This window comes from Sinocyclocheilus grahami, unplaced genomic scaffold (genome assembly GCF_001515645.1).
Source record: "Sinocyclocheilus grahami isolate Dianchi unplaced genomic scaffold, SAMN03320097.WGS_v1.1 scaffold149.1, whole genome shotgun sequence".
Taxonomy (NCBI): domain Eukaryota; kingdom Metazoa; phylum Chordata; class Actinopteri; order Cypriniformes; family Cyprinidae; genus Sinocyclocheilus; species Sinocyclocheilus grahami.
The window spans coordinates 2,633,708-2,651,078 of NW_015505328.1; the positions used below are offsets into that span (position 1 = coordinate 2,633,708).

The window sequence follows — 17,371 nt, forward strand, 5'->3', positions numbered from 1 at the left end:
GCAGCACAGTTTTCTTCATAGTTAAGAACAGTTGACTGCTGAAATACCCCGAATATGAAATGAAATGCATCAGAGAATAAGCTAAGTTATAACTTCATATAAAAGATTTATTCTTACTAAATCAAATGTTTTAGTAATTTGTGGCAATACAAAAACAGATCTACAAACATTAAGTACAGACAGATATGGCAACGAAAAGCCTCAAATCTGACCCTTATATGCCAGCATCAATGCTGAAAAAATGAAAGCTGTTAAAAATACATCTGGAACAGATCAAGTAATGGCGCAGCACAGTTTTCTTCATAGTTAAGAACAGTTGACGCTGAAATACCCCGAATATGAAATTAAATGCATCAGAGAATAAGCTAAGTTATAACTTCATATAAAAGATTTATTCTTACTAAAACAAATGTTTTAGTAATTTGTGGCAATACAAAAACAGATCTACAAACATTAAGTACAGACAGATATGGCAACGAAAAGCCTCAAATCTGACCCTTATATGCCAGCATCAATGCTGAAAAAATATTAAATATACACAGAAGTGCTATTGTAAAGGTGAATGTGGATAATGATGTGACCATGTCCTTCATGTCATCTTGCTGAGTTTGGGTCTTAAGGCATTGAAGAAGTTACATGGGTGCAGCCCCATCGGCCTGTGGAGTTTGGTCTGAGTTGGAAAAAAACTAAAAGCAGCCGGATTCAAAAGGTTTTGAACACCGGGCTGGAGTTGATCAGGATTTGAGTTGAGGCATGTGTTACTCACACATGCCATTGGGAGCTCCAGAGTGCCGAGCACCCATGACCTGTCCAGTACCAGCACTGCCCACCGAACGACCTGAGGAGGACACAAAGACCAGTGTTATTAAGACTAAAATGAGTGTGCATGAGACAAAAGCGCTGACTGTGATTTATAGGAGAGTGTACCATGGTGAAGAGGGTTGTATGCTGTACTACTGCTGCTCTGTGTAGCTCCTGTTTGTTGCTGCTCTTCCATGTTCTGCCGTGCCTTCATCTCGGCATATTTCACCTGCTCCAGGTGGAAGTTCTGCCTCTCCGACAATAACTGCTGTCTCTGCTGCTCCAGCTACAACAGACAGATATCAAATGAAGTTCAAACCTGAAATCTTCACATTAAAAATGCAGTTAGCAGTCAGCAAGATCTTTCTCGGTTTAAATAAAAAAGACAAAATGAAACCATAGAGGTTTGGAACAACATGAGGGTGAGTAAATGATAACACTTTCACTTTTAGGTGAACTATCCCTTTAAGAGATTACGAAAACTATTAATTTCCAAAAATAAATAAATGGCAATTAAGATGCATGTCGAAAAGCACTCTTGCACTGAAAAATAATTAGTGTGTTTCTTGGAGTGATGCCAGGCCTTGTTTGAACAAGGCACTAACTCACAGCCTCTTTTTCTCGATCCATAATGGTCTCCAGCTCTTCAAAGTGTCTCAGTTTGATCTCCAACTTTTTCATCTGAGTCTCAACCAGCAGAGCCACCAGAGATTTGATTTTCCTCTCTTCTACTGCAGCCAAGTGCTAGAGGGACATATGAGGAAGAAGGAGAAGAGTGAGTTCAGATGAATCACTATTTTTGTCACTATTAATGGTCATGGGAGCGGGTGCAAGGAAGTAGGTTGGACATCCACCTTTGCTTTGGTAGCTGCGGAGGCCAGTGCTGCAGCAGCAGCTGTGGCGATGTTTCCCTCCACCACCACAAGCGCCACCCTTCTCTTCATCCCCTCCCCGTCCCCTTGGGTGAGGCCCATGTCAAAACTCTCCTCTGGATAGATGAAGAAATACAGTAGGGATTGCATAACTTATTTTTTTACTTGTTGTATAGAAAATAGTAAACTTTGTGAGAAACAAAGATTATATGAGCATATAAACTACTGTTCAAAAGATTAGGGGTCAGTAAATATTTTTTTTTTAAAGAAATGATAACCTTATCCTGAAAAACGTATCACAGTTTTAACAACAAAAAAATAGCATTACTATTGTTTTCAACACTGTTAATATGAAATGTTTCTTGAGCAGCAAATCCAAATATTAGAATTCTGAAGGATCATGTGACACTGAAGGCTGGAGTAATGGCTGCTGAAAATTCAGCTTTACCACCTCATGAATACATTATGTTTTAAAAAGATATTAAAATAGAAAAGCTGTTTTAAATTGTAATAATATTTCACAATATTACTGTTTTACTGAAATATTTCTTAAATAAATGCTGTCTTGGTGAGCATAAGAGACTTCTTTCAAAACTTTGTTGCTAAAGTCACGGTCATAAATGATATAGTTCACTTATAACATGTTTGGTGAAAGCTAAGTGCTACGGGTTCAACTTTTTGTAATTACATATATAGGTTTTTATACAAAAGCTAAAAGCATGGTGCATGGAGAAATGCTAGGTAATCTGGGCATCACATGCATACAGAAAATGTGCATATCATGCATAAATTATTTTCAGACGTAGTCTGAATAGTATTGTAGTATACTATTTTGCCCACAGCTTTGGTGTACCTGAACCGTCACACCAACTGCAACTAACAATACAGCAGCACTGTTAAATCAAGGTGAATCAATGCAGCAGATTTAATATGCAGAGCATCTGTGATCCTCTGACCTGCTGTGCTCTCCTCTCCCCTCTCTCCTTCACTCTCTTCTTTCTCCTCGTTCTTCACACACTCTCCCTCTCCCAAGATGCCGTCACCCTCAAGCTACAACAGAAAGTACAGACTCGGTGACAATCACAATTTCCTTGTTAAGATTTGTGAATGAAGAACATAAAATATCAGAACGGATGATTATTTGTGTCTGAAGAAGGTTCTCATACCTTTTCATGCTGCTCATATTCAGTGTTCATCATTTCTATACCACTCCCATCTAGAAAAAAAAGAAAAGAGAACTTTGTATTAATCATAATCCCAATATTTTTCATAAATATATATAATATTAGGTGTACAAAGGCCATATAAGACATTGATTAAATGACATTCAACATTATGAATATTTTCTTTCACTTATTGCCCTCCTCTGGATGTTTCAAGTATGACCATTCCAATTATTCTTTAATGAATCTTAAAACGGTTTTAACATGCACAACTAAGCAACAGTTTGGGTCAGTAAGCCTTTTTTAATGTAATGTATTTTAATGAAAGAATTATTGCATGCTCACCAAGGCTGCATTTACTGGGTTGAAAATACAGCAAAAAACAGGAATATTGTGAAATATTATGAAAATTTACAATAAATTATCTATTTTAATATATTTGACATGATCCTTCTAATATGCTGATTTTGGTCGACCGTTGCAGGTTAATATGTTTGTGAAAAGTGTGATTTTTTTTTTTTCAGGATTCTTGATACTGTAGGACATTCAAAAGAACAGCATTTATTTGAAATAGAAATCTCTTGTAACATTATAAATGTGTTTGCTGAATCAACTTGCTGAATGTATTAATTTCATTGGAAAAAACCCCCCAAAAAAACTATGTAATTTGTGTGCAAATAACAACTTTATTCAACTATTCTTCTCCTCATCCCGTTTGCCCGGGGTGCTGCCGTTGTGGAGATTAAGGTTGAACCACTGATGTCACATGGACTATTTTAATGACGACTTTGCTGCGTTTCTGTGCCTTGATCATGGTAGTACCCTTGCTGTCTATGGAGGGTCAGAAAGCACTCGGACTTCATCAAAAATATCTTAATTTGTGTTCTGAAGAGGTCTTACAGATTTGGAACGACATTAGGGTGAGTAATTAATAGGGTTGGGAACAGAGAACCAGTTCTTATTCAGAACCAGTTCAGTTTCTTGAAAAGAACCAGAACCGTGAGCAATTTATACGTTTCGATTCCGAAAACGGTTCTGATGTGATGCGTGACCAAGTGCTGTGAGCAGCCTTGCACCGGCGTTTCCCATAAAGGATGTCACAAACCAAATAACAGAAACGCCACCCTGCCTCTTTAATTACTGAGCACATCGTTTCCCATGATGCGCACTCCACAGACGCATCGCGTCTTTAACTGCCGAACACATCGTTTTCCACGACTGTACGCGCATTGCGTCTTTGATAACTGTGCACATTGTTTTGTCTGACTGTACACGTACTGGCAGCGCGCAGCTCCTGCCGCCAATAAATTACATTATATTTGTCCCATATTGTCATTAATATACACTACCACTCAAAAGTTTGGGATCAGTAAGACTTCTAATGTTTTTAAAAGAAGTTTCTTATGCTCATCAAGGCTGCATTTATTTGATCAAAAATACAGAAAAAAACCCCCAGTAATCTTGCAAAATGTTATTTCAATATAAAATAATGGTTTCTATTTTAATATAATTTAAAGGGGTCATATGATGCGATTTCAATTTTTCCTTTCTCTTTGGAGTGTTACAAGCTTTTGGTGCATAAAGAAGATCTGTAAAGTTGCAAAGACTAAACTCTCAAATCCAAAGAGATATTCTTTATAAAAGTTAAGAGTCAACCACGCCTACCTAAAACGGCTCGTTCTAACACGCCCCCACATGTCTACGTCACGATGTGAGATGATTTGCATAACACCGCCCAAATGTTCACGCAAAGAAAGAAGGTGTAACTTTTATTCTCGCTGTAATATTGTTGCTGCCGCCATGTCGTGAAGGCGCTGTGTGTTTCGTTGTGAAAGCGAAACTACTTTGTTTGGTCTTCCAAATGAGGACGATATTCGCTTCGTCATGCCTAGAGCTGATCCGTGCTGGTCGCTGAGGAAATACATCAACTTCGCGCTGTGGATCGCCGGATCGACTTTCACCGTGGACAAAGCGGAGTCCAGCCCGGGGTCGTCACATGTGGTTGCCGCAAGCCCGCCGGCCGCTCCTTCGTTGAATCCTCCAGCCGCCGCTCACTCTAGCCCGCCGTGTGTGACGCTGTATGTTTCGTTGTGAAAGCGGAACTACTTTGTTTGGTCTTCCAAAAGAGGACACAACTTGAAATCAGTGGTTAAGTTGTATTTACAACACTGTTCCAGAACACTTCAACCCAAATATTCAGATGTGTGCAGCACATTTTATGGATTACAACACTGTTCCGGAACAGTTCAACCCAAATATTCAGCTGTCTACTGCACATTTTGCGGAGGATGAGGACTGTTTCCTGTGAGAGTAGCCTACAATGCTGGTGTCTGTTTCTATAAAGTGGGGCAGTTCCAACTTTGCAGATACGCAACACGTAAAAAGACAGTATAAGTCAGTATAATCAGTAATTATGTCCCCACTGGATGCAACAAATGCCTTGTTTGTCTTGTCGCGCCGGGACACAGGGCATCACAGTATGTTAAGGGGCGTAACATTTCCATCACACGCTTGAGGTGTTCGGCCAATCACAACGCACTGGATAGCTGGCCAATCAGCATACACCTCGCTTTTCAGACCAATAAGCTTTGCAAAAATCAACACGTTTCAGAAAGGCGGGGCATAGAGGAGCAACAATAATGCATATTATGTGGAAAATAATGTGTTTTTTCAACCTTAAACCGCATAAACACATTGCATAACATCAAATACACAACAATGTTCTTTTTAGCAACGTCATATGACCCCTTTAAAATATAATTTATTTCTGTGATGCAAAGCTGAATTTCCATCAGTCATTATTCCAGTATAAAGTCTCACATGATCCTTCAGAAATCATTCTAATATACTGATTTATTATTAGAATTATCAATGTTGGCAACAGTTGCCAAATATTTTTTTTGGAAACTGCGATACTTTTTCAGGATTCTTTGATGAATAAAAAGTTAAAAAGAACAGCATTTATTCAAAATATAAATCTTTTCTAAGAATATAAATATTTGCTATCACTTCTTAACAACTTAACACATCCTTGCTGAATAAAAGTTTTAATTTCTTTCAAAAAAAGAAAGAATAAAAATTGACTGACCCCAAACTTTTGAACGATAGTGTATATTGTTAGAAAAGATTTCTATTTTAAATAAAATGCTCTTCTTTTTAACTTTTTATTCATCAAAGAATCTTGAAAAAAGTATCACATGTTCCAAAAAAATATTAAGCAGCACAACAGTTTCCAGCACTGATAATAAATCAGCATATTAGAATGATTTCTTAAGGATCATGTGTCACTTTATACTGGAGTAATGGCTGATGGAAATTCAGCTTTGCATCACAGAAATAAATTATATTTTAAAGTATATTAAAATAGAAACCATTATTTTATATTGTAATAACATTTTGCAAGATTACAGTTTTTTTCTGTATTTTTGATCAAATAAATGCAGCCTTGATGAGCATGAGAGACTTTAAAAAACATTACAAGTCTTACTGATCTCAAAATTGAGCGGTAGTGTACATATGGACTTCAACTTGGACCACTAAATAAATAGACTGCTATTGTTATGCAAGTATGAGGGTTAGATTATTTAGTGTACAGGTCATTTCAAGAGTGATAAACAAAGTGAAGGAAAATATTTATTTTCATGCATTTTAAATGTTTAAAAATGTGGAAACCACTCATTGCATCACACCATCTCCTGACTGCATTATTATTTGTAAAATAAGGGCTTTATGGAGTGTGTGTATACACGGTTATAAATATAACCGTTAATATTTCATTAATTTAGGGAAATGAACAAGTGCTTGGCCCTCAAGGGACTATTTGGCCAACTAGCTAGCTTATTCATGCTTGAATAGCAAAATGTTATTGATAGTGTAAAAAACAAACTTTGAAGCATATGTGATTGATGGACTAGCATTACTCAACATTACTTACTACCTTACAGCAACACTACATTCAATGAAGGTAAAATAGTAAAAAAATAACAGTTAATTTAAATGGAACCGGAATCAGAACCGGGAATCGTTAGGCAAAACTGGAACCGGAATCGGAACTGTAAAATTTCTTACGATACCCAACCCTAGTAATTATTGACAAATTTCATTTTTGGGTGAATTATCCCTTTAACATGCATTTAAAATTCATGCATTTGAATTAAACTGGAGAGATTTTTATATATATATATATATATATATATCTTGCGACTACATAAGTCACTTAAAAAAAAAAATCACATATACAAAAAAGTGAGATGAGTACCAGTCTTTTCTGAATGGTCAGGATCAAGTCCCGCAATGCTGCCCATTTGGAGTGTAAAGGCCGGATCTAAATTATGCCCGAGTTGCTGTGTTTTGTGAAAGCTGGCACTGAATATCTCTGGTGGGGCCTCTTCTCTTGCTCTTGAGAATTCCTCTGAAAGACAGTTCAAACATTACATAAATATTTTCTCTTACTACACAAATCTTAAAATCAGCACACACACTAACTCTTACCTAAAGCTGCCTTGGCGGCTGCAGAGGCCACTCGAGGGTCAACCACAGATGCAAGAAAAGCAACAGTGCTCATTACAGGATTCCCTGACTGGCTGAAAGGGACAGGTTGATAGGCCAGAGGACCCATTGAGGCTTCAGAGTTTTCTAGGTATGGGTCCTCTATGGGCAACCGTAAGAAGTGAAGAATACAGTCGTCCTGTGTGCGACTGCCCACATGCTCGGACACCTTATTCCAATCATCTTTATACATCTCCAAAGCCTGAAAAGAGAGACATGTAACACAAAAAAAACAAATAATCACACCTACTTTCAGGCCAAGAACCCTTGGGGATAGAGATGGAGCAGGTACTCCATATTGCATACTGTATAAAATTAAGTGTTGCATTTTAAACCATTTCAAATCATTATTGCATAAAATGTACATCATTATATAATCATTATTGTGATATATGTACAGAACCATATACATTTCATTTTCTACAATACATTTTCTATTTTTATATTTTCATCTAAAAATTACAAAACATTACAATACAAAATACATTTTAATGTAGGCTAGAAAATTAAAAAAAAAAGTGAAATGTAAAAAAAATGTAGCTGGATTCTTAACTTTTATTTTGAGGCAAAAAAATCGTCATCAGTTTGCTTGAGATAAATAGAAAAATATAATAATAACTGGCAACCCCCTGCAGTACCACTGTTGAAGGCTCCTGAGTACTAAAGCTTTCAAAATCTTGATGACTGTTTGACTGGCTTACCTCCAAAAGTAAGAGTGTTTCCTGTTCTATCCATTCTCTCCCTGCACTTGCACCTTTACTCTAAAAGATGAAAGAAAGAAAAAAAATGACAAAGCAAGTACACAGTTTTAAGGTGCTGAATCTCAATGTACAAATAGATTCTAAAATGTTTTGGTAAAACACTGTTCAAATGATGATTGTTTCAAACACTGTTTGTGGTTTTTACCTTTGGATGTTTCTTAGCATAAATATCAGTCCGCAGGCCAAAGTTCTGCAGGTCAGACGGCTTTTCTTTAAATTTTTCTGGGAAATGCAACATATGCTGAGAAGCGGAAACCTTCGAACACACACAAAAAAACATCGACTTTAAATAATTTATAATGATCGCTGAAATCTGGAATTTTTCCAGGCAACTGATTGTTTTCAACTCAAATCAATATTTCACGTGCCTTTATTTGACACAGGAAGTAGGCAAGAAATAAAAGAGAAAAGGCCCAGTCTTGTGACATGAACAGCTTGAATTTAAAGCACAGATTTGGTGTTTGGCAATGTAATGTCAAAGTACTTCTGAATTACCTGTAAGGGTCTGTGCTGTAGTGGGACGAGTCCAGACGGTGTGTCTGTAAGAACATTAAAGTGTGGTGTTGGGGGCGGGCCCATGGGGAGGGGTCGACTTTCTGCATCAACCTGGTAGTTGATCAACCCCCACTGCTCCAAAAATGAATGAACCCTACAATGCACACAAGCCGGTTTATAAATGAATTACAAATTATTTATGACCCGGTGTCAAATTAAGTGGGTACAAGTGAATATACACACCTTATAAGCGCACACACATCTCCTGTCAGGTTTCGTCTACAGGAGGCTGAGGTCAAATACTCCTGAGGGTTTAGCCGGTATGTATCAATCATGAAGTTGCGGTATGCAAGATATCTACAAACAAGATATGAACATGTTTATGTAGAGTTCAGGATGATGAATCTGATACAAATAGTATTTGCATAAACACGGACTTACATTTCTGGTGTTTTGGACTTATTTTTCCCATTGAAGAACTCAGGCAGAGCTCGTCTCTCTATCTGATGAATACTAATGCGCAAAAATAAAAAAGCACTATAACTCTTCATAAAAAATTATGAGTAAGAATAGTAAATGCCTGCTTATGTTCAGAGCACTATGCCTCAATTCTGACATCTATGTACCGCAAAACTGAGAATGTGAGTTGGCATAATCTGGACACTTGTACAGTTAAACCCTCACCAGTTGTAGTCGAACCAGGAGGCATAGGTGGGCACAATGATGTGATGCGTTTGCTCTGTGGCACTCTCCTCCCCCTCCATCCCACGACCGAACTCCCTCTGCTCCTCCTCATCCTACACACACAATAGGTCAGAACTTAAATATTTAAAGAGCATGGTAGATATTGTGAGCTAGAGTTCCTTTAAACTAGGACTTGACTATAACTGGGTTCTGGATGTAGATTTTGTATAAATTGGACAGAAGAAATCATGACAGACTAACTCATGGCAGAAAGGGTTAAAACTTTTTTTAGAGCAATGTTGCAGTATTCTGTCCTTTTGCTCTTTTCTGAAGGCATTCTAGGAAGGTTTTGGTCATGCACTTGGGTCTACATTTTATGGGATGTAAAACATACAATTTTGTTTAGCTAGACTGACTTACTCTGACACCAGAAAGCAGGTCTTCTTCCTGGTCATCTGAGAGAAACACATAGATATTCAAGGTTATTACTGAAATACAAATAGATCATGATTCACTGAATAGTAAATTCCACAAACAAACTTACCTAAATCAGCCATAATGCCTCCTTTGACTGGAGTGTTTTCACTGTCTTTTTTCAGGTTCACTGTAGTCAATGATAATAACGTGAAATAATGTGTAACACGCCCAACATTAACAGAAGCACTTAACACAGAAGAAAAAAAAAAAAAACTTACCATTTTTAGGCAGAATGACCTCCTCCATGTTAGGGACAGGTGTGGGATCTTCCATATCTTTAGTGAGGTCCTCCTCTGGCTCCGCTTCCTCTGGTTGACCACGCCTCTTATACACACCTGAGCTATTGGATTATACAAAATTAAATATGTTAATAAGAAGCAAATGCAATTTTGTCAGAGAAATTGTGTCAGATTTTTAAGAGAAAAAAGCTACAGTGATTTCCAACATTAACATTTCCTGCACTGGTAACAAAAAAATGTCACATAACAGTGACCAAAAAAGTAGATTTAACCTTTTCTTTCCTCCTTTCTTCTTAGACTCAGAAGAAGGCGGAGACGGGGAGCGTCGCCGCTTCTTTCCAGGTTTCTGTTCCTTGTGAAAGAAAGAAAAAAAACAAATAATTAAAAATAAAACCAAACCTCCATACCAACAGCAACTACAAACCAATTTTTATAAACTGATTTTTAAAAATGCATGAAATTAGATAAACATACCTCTGTGCTTTGGTAGATACGCCGCCTGAAACACATACTATTCCCATTCTCGTCAATCTCATAATCTTCCTCATTCATCCACTCATTATATGTGTCTGTGTCAAGAACCCATTTAGCATGAACCTGAGAAAAGAAACATTTAAGTAGATATTCTTACTGTATCATCACTTCAAATAAAAGCCCATCTCAATATTTAATATTTAAAATCATTGGAACCCAACACAACAGACAAAACAGCATGCAAAGATTTGTGTGGGGAACTCAGGGTATTAATACTAAAAGGATTTTTTCACCTTCCAGCACCTGTCTGGGTTGGGAGGTTCCTCTACTTCTCCATCTACATCACTTGCTGATATAAGCAAGTCATAACTGAAGAAATCAAATATAAAAGCATAAACTGTATACAGAGCAAAATGTAGCATTTACTAATCCAAACATTTAGAGCACATGTGCAAATGTAGGTGTGATGTAGTCTCTACCTGTCTGGACACATGCCCCAATGCACCATCACTTGCCGATCCAATCGCATGACTGGTCTAAACCACTCTTCTGGAAAAGACCAAACAGTAAACATTAAACACACAGATGTGAACATTTCCACAAATATACAAAAGGAGTGGACTGAAAAGATACACAAAATTAAAGCACACCTTCATCTGCTGTGGAGGGGGATGGGTATATTTGGTGGGAGGCTTGTGACTTCTCCTCTGTCACTGTGCCCTGAAAATGCAAGCAAAAAAGTTGTGTATATACACTAATCGATAATGCATATATAGGTATGTAGACAAGTAATCAACTAGTTTAGAGAGAAAACACTGTTTTTTCACTAATTAATTTTACTTTACAGAAAGACCGATTATTAACAGGTTTTCACAATAAATATGGAGGAAAGGGGTTTTCAAATGTTTTAATTGTGTTTTTATTAATGCATATTCCTTATTTATTCTCAAATAAAAAGCATTGGATGAAATTAGCTCAGAAAGACTTGATACATTTTAATAGCTTTTTAATGTGCTTGAGTTCTTGACTACAAAATTCCTCTAAATGCCCATTTGAAGTGTCTAGTGTGTATTGGATATATTTCCCCATTTCTTTGGCACTGACCTGGTGTCGCACAACAATGTCTTTGAGTTTAAGAGCTTGCTTCTGCTCAAGAGCAGGAGACAGGTACACCACAGGTCTGCTTAAGTTATTCTAGCACAAACAAAAAACAGGTCAGATACTGCACCACTCATACACATGCTGAAGATCTTTGTCTTTACAAAAGATCCAAGCACAAATACCTGTGTCAGAGTTTTCTCCACAGATATGAACATCTCCACATTGCGATCCATTCTGGATGGGTTCTGAAGATCAAAGCGCCTCCTTTAATAAAAAATAAAAGATCACAGAGTCGATGAGATAAGTTTGACATCACTCAATTTTACTCTAACGAATTATCGTTTACATTTACTGTAAGTGAATCCAAAATCTTACATCACGGTATAAGCAACTTTAATATAATTATATTGTATTTAAAATAATTCATATATACACTACCGTTTAAAAGTTTGAGGTCAGTAAGGTTTTTTATTCAGCAAGGATGCATTAAATTGATCAAAAATGGCAGTAAAGAGACTTACAATGTTACAAAAGCTTAGCTGGTCTTTAGAACTTCCTATTCATCTATTTCATTTCCACAAAAATATTAAACAGCAAATCTCTTTTCTACATTGATATGTGTTGATTATATGTTGATAATATGTGGCTGCAAAAGCAGGCAATACATCTAACATCTTCGCTCATATTCGCGGACACCATCCTTCCGTGCAGATGAAGGTGTCGCATTAATAACAAGTTATAAGTTAAGGCTGTATGATTTCCGTGAAGCAGAGAGAATCCCAGTGCAGTTGTGAACATGGAATTTACAGTATAACGAGGATGTCACGTAAAACGCGCAATCTGATGGATGGAGAAGTCAAAAGTAGATATGATGTGTGTCTGTGAATATTAAAGAGCAAAGAGACTGCTATATAAATAATCTGCTTGTTTCTGCATGTCTCTGAGTGGCGCTGCTTTATCTACTGCATACTGAAGTAAGCATACATAAATGGTGTTTTCAGCATCTAAGTTACATAAACACGAACATCAGCAGAGCTGGGGCCTGTACCATGAAGCCGGATTAGCTGGCTAGCCAGGTAAGTTTCAGTTTAGTTTGCACCAATTCTGGGTTTTAGGTACCATGAAAGTGGCTTGGCTTTTAGCGGTGTTCATTGCCTTAGTAACTTACACTCCACGGCTAACCTGCTCCAAGGCAGGTTACGTTCTGATTTAAAGATCTCAAAATGAAATTGGACCAGATGTGAGAAGTGACATATGTCTGACACAAAAAAAGTCACTCCCCCAGTTTCTCTTGCTCCAAATTAAAGGTCACTAGTTAATGGCAAAACCTTTAACCAAAGCTCATGATCGGCTGTTCGCCAGTGATGTCACACATTCATGTGCACGCGCTCCACAAACTCAGGATCAAAGCCTGAGTTGACAAAGAAAGTTGATGATCAGCACCATGGTACCAACATTGGATTGGAGTGGTTTGGTTTTGTCAACTCGAAACTAATCCTGTAAAGCCCCGTTTACACCAAGAACAATAACTATAAAGATAACGATATTAGTGTCCACACCAGTGAACGATATGGTCTGTTTATTCTAAGCGCACGCTCGTCTGCCGCTTTAAATTCTCGAGCTCGTTACAGCAGGATGGATTCTGATTGGCTGTCAATTTTTTATCGTTCATCAGCTGGAGAAAAATCATTTTGAAAGTGATTACAATGATATCGTTTCTCTTTGTCTTTATCGTTATAGTTGTGGTGTGGACTCTGCTATTCTTTAATATTGAGAACTATTTTTAGAACTATATCTTTATCATTATCTTTATAGTTATCGTCCTTGGTGTGAACGGGCCTTAACTCTGAATTTGTTCATCTACCATCATGGTACAGGCCCCTGCTCTGAGAGAAAACAAACATTTCCTAGTTTTATTTGAGAAAAACCATTGTCAAATACACTCAAACTCAAAAGGTCCACTACAACCAGTCAAAATAAGCGTTCGATTTAATTTGAAATTATGACAGAAATATATTAGCATTGTACAATGTACTTCAAAGTTACAATAACAACATTAATAATATTCTTTGTAATAAAATAATTTATTTAAACATTGTATTCAAGGAATATCATATTTGTCCATGTTTTAACTTTGCCAAAAATAAAAGTTGTAAATTTTAATTTGATAACATTTTAAAACAGTAATTAAAATGCTAAAGTGTGATATACATAAGGTATACAACTTTATTATTTTTTTAATTGTTTTTATTTATTTTAATTTTTTTCCAGAAGAGAGACGTTTTCCAGAAGTTTGTTGTAATAAAGGATTTGTTCATGCAAATAACTTGTTCTTGTTCTTTTAAGAGTCATTGTTACTAGGGGTGTGCCATATCATACCGTCCACGATAATACAGGTATGAATTTTTACAGGATAAAGAAAGTGTCATATCGCGATATCAATGATATAGTGACACGATGACGTATGGCGGATATACGTTCCCTAGCACACACAACAACAACACTACAAACCCAATAGGTGTGTTCGACTTGAAGCAGCACTGCGCAGACTGATCGGTGTATGACATCAAAGTATTGTGAGAGCGGCTCTAGAGCATATTCGAGCACACATTCTTACCTTCAAAGATAGGTGAGGCGCATATCTTTAGCGAAGCGGCGCGGAGCTGCTTCTGAAACATGCCACGGCGCCACTGGTGTAAACAAGCATTGACTAGAGAGACGCGTCCAAGCCGTAATGCGTCGCAAATGCGTGCAGTGTAAATAAGGGGTCACTCTCACGGTATTTTGACGTCATACACTGATCGGTCTGCTCACACTGTCGAACACACAGCTGCTCCTGCCACCTTATGACAATAGATTTACACTTCAAATGAGGTAGTCTGTCATTGATGACAGTAGCTCATTGGAAAAGGATGGAAAATGCCCTTCATTTTGTTTGCAGTAATAAATGCTGCTGCCTGCCAGCTGCAACCACCAATAAAACGTTGTTCCATGCTTTTTTTTTCCTATATCGTCATAAATATCATTATCGCAAATATTCTTGAAATATCGTGATATAATTTTGAGGCTATATCGCTCACCCCTAATTGTTACTGATAAGAATTGTTGTTTAATATATACCGTAATAACCGTGAAACCGTGAAATTTTCTGAGCTGATTATCATACCGTGAAAATCTCATACTAGGGCTGCACGATAAATCGAAATGGAATCGAAAGCGCGATTCGACAGAAGCTGCGATTGTCATGCGTATCGTTCAGTGAAGCACGGTTCTGTGATCAGCAGTAAATCTCCATCCAAAGGCCAGAGGGCGCTCTGGTGCTGAAACTCCAAATACGCCTCGCAGAAGAAACCCAGGAAATGCCTATAGCGGTAGCTGGATAAACAGAAGATTTAACTGCTTTTATTGATTCAACGTGACTAATAAACACACAATTATGACAATATATGGTTTATCTGAGTTATTATTATAATTTTCATTCAAATAAAGTATATTTATAATGCAATGCCTTTATCACTGCTTAAATACTATGAAATATGTTGCGTGCCTTATTCTGTGTAAGAAGCCACATCATCTCACAGAAGGATTTATTTCAAACACTCGACTGACGTTATGAGTCAGTAAACCTATTGAGTTTGGAGTAAAAACATGTTATTAAATGTGGTATTTTCACGTGCTTTCAGATGGAGCAGCATTTACTACACAGAGCCATAGTTCACTGAGAAGCTATGCAAACAGCTGTCATTATCGCAAATAGGGATGCTCCGATCCGCCTTTTACGCCTTTGATACCGATTCCGATACCTAGGGTTCAGTATTGGCCGATACCAGTGAAGTTTTTTTCCCCCATTTAAATAAATGTAGAATTTATATATCTCTGTGTGTGGAACTGATAATCATTCTTTCACAATCTACTAGATACAGACTACTTCGTTATAAAGAAAAATAAACAATAAATTAGGGATGCACCGATATGAAAATTTTGGCCGATACCGATAACGGATTATTCTTTATTTTTGAAAGCCGATAACCGATATGTTCGCCGATAAATCTATATCCAAATTGTTATATACTTTTTGAGAGCCTGATTACAAAAAAGGTCTCATCATTAAAAGCCACATCCCAAACACTTCAACATAAGCAGCCTAGTTTCATTTCAGTTACTGTGCACGTTAAAAACTATTTATAGTCTTTTCTATGCCTGTGTTTTATTCTCACAGACACCCGGTAGCAAGTAGCAAAACAACATTAAACTCCGGCAAGAGATAAAGTCCTTTTTGCAAAATCATAGACATGTATTTACAAATCAAGTATAATGGGAACAGAGAATGATCTTGAAGAGAGCTTTACTGAGCTGACTGCTGTAACCGAACGCGACCAGGGTTTAAACTTTAAAGGCTAAACGAATGACTGACAGCCACAGCGGAGAAAAGAGTTTGTGTGAACTTTAATGTAAGGACTTAAATATTCATATGTAGCTCACATTAAGCTATCGTATGGCTTCAGAAGTAACACAGAATAATTCGCACAATAGGGGGGAAAAATTTAAAATCTCGGATTTGGATCGGCCCTCTCGGACCGATACCCGATCCGAGAAAAATGGCACTATCAGAGCCGATACCAGATATGAATATCAGATCAGCGCATCCCTAATCGCAAACTATTTCTTCGATTTCATAATCGCGCAATAAAATCGCCTGCGATTTCTTTGGCGTAACTTGTCAGTGAACTACGGCTCTGTGTAGTAAATGCTGCTCCATCTGAAAGCACGTGATGATGATTTACAGAACCGGCTTTACTAACAAAATGCGCATGACAATCATATTCAATTAATCGTGCAGCCCTATTTCATACCGTTACAACCCTATTTGGAAGTGGCCCATATCAGATGCGAAAAAAGTAGATCTCATGTGGATTTTTGTGCTTACACATATGCAACAAATTCTGATCTGTGTCAGATGTTAGCAAAAAATCTGATTTTTTGTGCTAGTGTAAATGCAGCCTTAACGACCCCAAACTTTGAATGGTAACGTATATATAAATTTGATAGACATAAACTCAAAACTTACACAACCAATTAATGATAGGTAAAAAAAAAAAAAGGCATGCAGCATTATTTAGCATTAATACTAACCATCCTTGTTCTGTCTTGAACTTGTACAATGATCCCAGAATGTGGCAGAGAGCACCGCCTGGCCTTAGATCCTGAAAACACTTTGCCTGTGGACAAAGAAACAAGGATCAAACAATTGATCACTCATAACTCTGCAAAACTAGGTTTCATGCTATGACTGATCTGAGTGTTGTGGTGATAACGATCTCCTTGACTCCATCAAAAAGGCAAGAAATGGAAAGATATGTACTTAAATCTACAAGAATAGAGGTGATTACGCATGGTTTGCCAGAGAAAGAAGTGGAAAAGTGAATTTTCCCAGCAGTTGGATGACCAGCCCAGACAGAGACTTGCTGGAGGGAGCATCAGTCTGTACATACTTAAGAGGGTAAGAGGGATTTTTTTAAATTGCACAACAAATTGCAAAGAGGCCTATACCCTTTGAGTGTTTAATAGCTTTCAATACAACAGATTTGGCTATATACAATACTGGTACTATTGAATGGTTTTCACTAGGGATGCACCGATATGAAAATTTTGGCCGATACCGATAACGGATTATTCTTTATTTTTGAAAGCCGATAACCGATACGTTGGCCGATAAATCTATATCCAAATTGTTATATACTTTTTGAGAGCCTGAT

General features: G+C 37.3%; 1 protein-coding gene across 1 annotated transcript in view; it reads right to left on the reverse strand.

Moving 5' to 3' along the window:
• Window positions 1-402: 402 nt before the first annotated feature.
• The window catches only part of smarcc1b (SWI/SNF related BAF chromatin remodeling complex subunit C1b), a 22,102-nt gene continuing 5,133 nt past the window's right edge, over window positions 403-17,371 (reverse strand). Inside the window, exons 2-27 of the mRNA XM_016281420.1 lie at window positions 16,749-16,834; window positions 11,798-11,879; window positions 11,619-11,708; window positions 11,165-11,234; window positions 10,994-11,063; window positions 10,808-10,883; window positions 10,515-10,637; window positions 10,313-10,392; window positions 10,020-10,141; window positions 9,869-9,928; window positions 9,745-9,779; window positions 9,325-9,437; window positions 9,082-9,153; window positions 8,884-8,997; window positions 8,641-8,794; window positions 8,291-8,401; window positions 8,086-8,145; window positions 7,328-7,586; window positions 7,095-7,247; window positions 2,840-2,889; window positions 2,630-2,723; window positions 1,656-1,789; window positions 1,411-1,545; window positions 928-1,087; window positions 767-838; window positions 403-670 (exon numbers count right to left, since the gene is read on the reverse strand). Coding sequence (XP_016136906.1) covers window positions 633-670; window positions 767-838; window positions 928-1,087; window positions 1,411-1,545; window positions 1,656-1,789; window positions 2,630-2,723; window positions 2,840-2,889; window positions 7,095-7,247; window positions 7,328-7,586; window positions 8,086-8,145; window positions 8,291-8,401; window positions 8,641-8,794; window positions 8,884-8,997; window positions 9,082-9,153; window positions 9,325-9,437; window positions 9,745-9,779; window positions 9,869-9,928; window positions 10,020-10,141; window positions 10,313-10,392; window positions 10,515-10,637; window positions 10,808-10,883; window positions 10,994-11,063; window positions 11,165-11,234; window positions 11,619-11,708; window positions 11,798-11,879; window positions 16,749-16,834 — 2,613 coding nt within the window. The 3' untranslated portion in view covers window positions 403-632. The remainder of the gene's footprint in view (window positions 671-766; window positions 839-927; window positions 1,088-1,410; window positions 1,546-1,655; window positions 1,790-2,629; window positions 2,724-2,839; window positions 2,890-7,094; window positions 7,248-7,327; window positions 7,587-8,085; window positions 8,146-8,290; window positions 8,402-8,640; window positions 8,795-8,883; window positions 8,998-9,081; window positions 9,154-9,324; window positions 9,438-9,744; window positions 9,780-9,868; window positions 9,929-10,019; window positions 10,142-10,312; window positions 10,393-10,514; window positions 10,638-10,807; window positions 10,884-10,993; window positions 11,064-11,164; window positions 11,235-11,618; window positions 11,709-11,797; window positions 11,880-16,748; window positions 16,835-17,371) is intronic.